Source organism: Nansenia antarctica (assembly GCF_963989245.1).
Source record: "Nansenia antarctica genome assembly, chromosome: 11".
Classification (NCBI taxonomy): Eukaryota; Metazoa; Chordata; class Actinopteri; order Argentiniformes; family Microstomatidae; genus Nansenia; species Nansenia antarctica.
This window is the reverse complement of record NC_137681.1, coordinates 8,953,493-8,958,492: the sequence shown is the minus strand read 5'-3', so window position 1 is coordinate 8,958,492 and position 5,000 is coordinate 8,953,493. Positions and strand designations below refer to the sequence as shown.

Here is a 5,000-nt window from a genome sequence, read left to right as displayed (position 1 = left end):
TTTTGGCCAATTCGATCCCAGATTTCTTCGATTGCTCCATTTCCTCGTCATCTACGTCAGCTCCAACCTCCTTAACAACAAGAAAGAGAGAGAGAGAGAGAGAGAGAGAGAGAGAGAGAGAGAGAGAGAGAGAGAGAGAGAGAGAGAGAGAGAGAGAGAGAGAGAGAGAGAGAGAGAGAGAGAGAGAGAGAGAGAGAGAGAGAGAGAGAGGAGGCGGGTGGGGGGCGTGGAGAAGGATAAGGTGGTACAGCAGAGAGAGAGGGAATAAAGAAAAAGAAAGAGGGAGGAGTAGGAAGAGAGAGAGAGAAAGGCAGAGGCAGGGTGGGCGTAAATGCAAGAGAGACTCTTCCTGTCTCCCCTGTTGGTCCGTCTTTCTGTAGCATCCTTTAACTGCTTCTTTGACTCCAGTGTATTAGGAATACCGGACACTAGAGGGCGCTAGAACACAGCCTTTTGGTCTTCACTTTATTCTCAGAGTCTTGATCTTTCTCCTCTGTTGTCCGTGTCCCCCTGCCTTGATGCCATGTGCCTTGATATGTTACAAGAAGTGTGTGTGTGTGTGTGTGTGTGTGTGTGTGTGTGTGTGTGTGCGTGTGTATGAAAGTGTGTGGTATGCTTGTTTACCTTCTGGTGGGCAATGACTGGCATGGGGGATTCCATTCTTGGGGTGGGCAGGTTGCAGGGGATGAGGGGGCGTTTCGACCTTGGGGCAAAGGAACAAAACAAAACATGCTCTTATCATGTTCTGTGTAAACTGGTACAGTATGTTGTTGTCTTGTATGTAAGATGTGTGTGTGTGTGTGTGTGTGTGTAAGTGTGAGTGTGTGTGTGTGTGTGTGTGCACATGTGTGTGTCCGTCTGTGTGTGTGTGTGTGTGTGTGTGTGTATATATGTGTATATGTGTATATGTGTTTGTGTGTGTGTGTGTGTGTGTGTGTGTGCGCTTATAGTGTATACCTCTGCATGGTGAATGCCAGGTTGCAGTTTTAGAGTGTGTCTCCGGTACAGTAAGTGTGTGCCAGTTTGGTAGGCTGTGTGTGTGTGTGTGTGTGTGTGAGTGTGTGTGTGTGTGTGTGTGTGTGTGTGTGTGTGTGTGTGTGTGTGTGTGTGTGTACTCTAGCCAGCCTGGGTGTAGAGACAGAGTGCCTACTTCGTCAAGGTGAGGGCCAGTTTGGTAGGCTGTGTGTGTGTGTGTGTGTGTGTGTGTACTCTAGCCAGCCCGGGTGTAGAGAGTGCCTACTTCTGCAAGGTGAGGGCCAGTTTGGTAGGCCGTGTGAGTGTGTGTGTGTGTGTGTGTGTGAGTGTGTGTATATGTGTGTGTGTGTGTGTGTGTGTGTGTGTGTGTGTGTGTACTCTAGCCAGCCCGGGTGTAGAGAGTGAGTGCCTACTTCGTCAAGGTGAGGGTCAGTGTGTTGGAGGCCATCTTGATTTTGTTCTGGGCTTCCAGGTGAGTCATGCCCTCGGTGCTCAACCCGTCTATGGCCGAGATGATGTCACCCTGGGTCATGCTGCCCCCTGCCGCCTTGCTGCCTGGAGTTATCTACAGGGGAGGAGACGGAGCCCGGGGTTATATAAGACTGACACAGATACACCTTCTCACACACACATTCAGGGGGAAAATAGCCTGCTTGCTAGGCAGTGGCTGCTCTTGGTTTTCATTACAGCCAATTAGTCAGTGCCTGGAATTCTTGACGTATTATTCCAAGTAACAGACCGTTTGAAAAAGGGGATGTTTGTGTTTTTTCTGAGACTGTCTTCCACTATATGGTGATTTAAGATAATTGGTTGCTTTGAACCGAGAGGACGCTGGTAATTGGTATGAAAACACGCGTAGTCTCGAGGACTGCCAGCATCTAAGGCACGAAAAACAAAAGTGTTTCTCAGAGTTGCTCAGCTCGACACTTTATATTGCTATTTTTAGGTTCAATAGCCTACATCTCACCCCACGGCTTTAGCCCCGGATAAAGAGAGAAACTGACCCTTACCTTAACCCTGAGAGAAACCCAAAAGAAATACAGTAAGGCAAGGCAAGTTTATTTGTATAGCACATTTCATACAACAGGGGCAATTCAAAGTGCTTTACATGCATTATTTAAAAATACAGCAAGAGGAGCATAAGAAAGTAAATGATCCCATAAGGTCTGTACCTCAAGCTTTTCCACTTTTAGAACGATTAGGGTTGGGTTCATGGGTTCATGGGTTCATGGGTTCGTGGGTTCATGACCAGCCTATACAGTAACAACAAACTCTTCCAACCAAAAACACTGATCCAAAGGACCCACGATGTGAACGCCTCATTGACTACCAAGGATGTTGTGAAGTGATGTTCTAATGAGCAAACACGAAACACTCCTATGGTCCAGTGGATGGGCAGTGACGCGTGGAAGGAGAGGGTCTTAGGCTGGGGGGAGAGGTGTCTGTAGGGGGAGCTGGGGGTTAGAACAGGGTTAGGGGTTGGGGAGGATAGGAGGGATGGGAGCTTGGCTGTGTGACTAGAAGCTGGAGATAGAGGTACTGTAAGGGGCTTGGACTGAGGTGTAGAGATAGGGACTGGAGTATGGGCATGGGTGGGAGCTGGTGCTGGGGGGATAAGGGTAAGTGCTGGAGATAGAAGCTAGTCTTACAGGCAGGTCGTTAAAGAGTTATAAATACAAGCTGCTGTTGATGCCTCTTGCTTCACTCTGTTTGACCCCACTCTGTCCAACCCCCCCCCCCCCCCCCCCCACAGACCCCCCCACCTCCTCTACACCTGGCCATGACACTCACGGCAGACTTCCCTACCGCTCTGTCATTCTCCCCCCCCCCCCTCTCGCTCTTCTTAACCCCCCCTCTCTCTCTCTCTCTCTCTCTCTCTCTCTCTCTCTCTCTCTCTCTCTCTCTCTCTCTCTCTCTCTCTCTCGCCACTCATCTAAAATCTCCCCTCTCTCTGTCTGTCTGTCTGTCTGTCCGTCTGTCTGTCTCTCTTTCTTTGTTACCCCTAATCTTCCCCATCTCTCACCTCCCTCACTATTTGATGAATCATTAATTCATTCAATCGTTTTTTCATTCATTATTCATTATTCTCTATCCCCTTCTCTCTCGCTTGTTCTCATTAACTTTCCCTTTCCCTCTCTCTCTTGCTCTCTACCTATCTATCTCTGTCTCTGTGGACATGTAAGAATTGTTCAGCCCCAAGTCAATTAATTATGTCACGTGTGTGTGTGTTGTGTGCGTGTGTGTGTGTCTATGTGTCTGTGTGTATGAGTGTGTGTGTGTGTGTCTGTGTGTATGAGTGTGTGTGTGTATGTGTGTGTGTTAGTTTGTGTTTGTGTGTTTGTGTGTTTGTGTGTTTGTGTGTTTGTGTATTTGTGTGTATATGTGTGTGGGTTAAGGCAGAGCAGATGGCGGAAGAGAAGAATTGCACACACACACACACACATACACACACACGCACACACACACACACACACACACACACACACACACACACACACACACAAGAACACACACAAGAACACACACCCACGCTAATCCAATCCATCACACACACAATCTTATCAGATGTGCCCTGGCTTCATGGTCCATCACTGCGTATTCATTTGCATACATCCATTACAAACACGAGGAAGCACAAACACATATTGTGTACACAAGGACAGCTATTCTGAGACAGAGGAAACAGGGATACGCAATGTACTGTACCGCCAGAATGCTGCTCTGAATATTCATGCTGCTATGAATATTCATGCTAAATATTTGTATCCAGGGAGTATAAATATCTTTCATTTAGCCAACAGGCATCATCAACATACAATAAACAAGCTATCCTCCAATCACAGAACACATCGCTGCCATAACCCAATCAGAGTCCACGAAAAAAGAGTCCCAAAAGAACACATCTCGTCCAATGAGATCACTGGGATTCACGTTCAAGTGTTCTGACGTCAGAGTGAACTCATGAACTGCGGTCGCTGAGGAAGAGAAGCCGCGATTAAGAACGAACCAGTTCTCTTCCCCCGACTTAAATTCTCAGAGCAGCTGGCTTTTAGAAATGACATCCGAGTGCTCCAAGTCCTCCATCACAAAGTTCATTTAAGACTAAACAACTCGCGGTATCAACACGACCGATCACACAACCTTCCACAGGGAAAAACACATGTCCAACAAATGCAATCCAGGGATTTTGAGGTTGTTTGGTGAATAAAGCCCAGGATTAGGAAAACAATAAAGTAGCAGAGGGTTGAAGCCCTCGAGGTGGACCAACTAGAGGTGAATCAATATCCGGCTTGGGGGAAACTACCTCACAAATGATGGCACACACACACACACACACACACACACATACGCACACACACGCACATACGCACACACACACACACACACACACACACACGCACACACACACACACACGCACACACACACACATGCGCACACGCACAGACACACACACACACACACGCACACACACACACACACACACACACACACACACAACATGAGAAACAACACATGACTGGAGGGGGGACACACTCCTATGTGACAGAGAGTAATCAAAAACATCATCTCACACAAAGTTAATACCACAGGGATTATCACAAAGGCCTAAAGATCCACTCAGGTAAGCTGTCTGTGTCCTATGCTCCTCTGAGCCTGGTCCCCAGCCCTTCACCCACACACTAATCCATCCATCCATCCATCCATCCACCCACACACCAATCCATCCATCCATCTACCCACCCACCCATCAATCCACCTACCCACCCACCCACCCACCCACCCACCCATCCATCCATCCACCCATCCATCCATCCACCCATCTACCCATCCATCCATCCCATCCATCCCATCCAATCAACTATCTATCCATCTGTCTATCCACGATGACACTTATTACCCAAACGGGCCCTTTAAAAGTCCAAAGTGAAAGTGAAGACAAGGTACCAGTCACACCCAGTGGCCCTACCCTCCAGATCCCCTCCTCTCCCGCCCCTTTCACATGACCTCAATCTCCCCATCACCC

At 48.1% G+C, this 5,000-nt stretch overlaps 1 protein-coding gene across 1 annotated transcript in view; it reads right to left on the bottom strand.

The window, feature by feature from the left end:
* ldb3b (LIM domain binding 3b) overlaps window positions 1–5,000 on the bottom strand; it is a gene marked incomplete at both ends in the record, with an annotated part of 15,349 nt that overhangs the window by 9,821 nt on the left and 528 nt on the right. The window contains 3 exons of the mRNA XM_080541967.1: window positions 1–67; window positions 625–703; window positions 1,389–1,540. The exon at window positions 1–67 is cut by the window's left edge and continues 244 nt beyond it. Coding sequence (XP_080398093.1) covers window positions 1–67; window positions 625–703; window positions 1,389–1,540 — 298 coding nt within the window. The remainder of the gene's footprint in view (window positions 68–624; window positions 704–1,388; window positions 1,541–5,000) is intronic.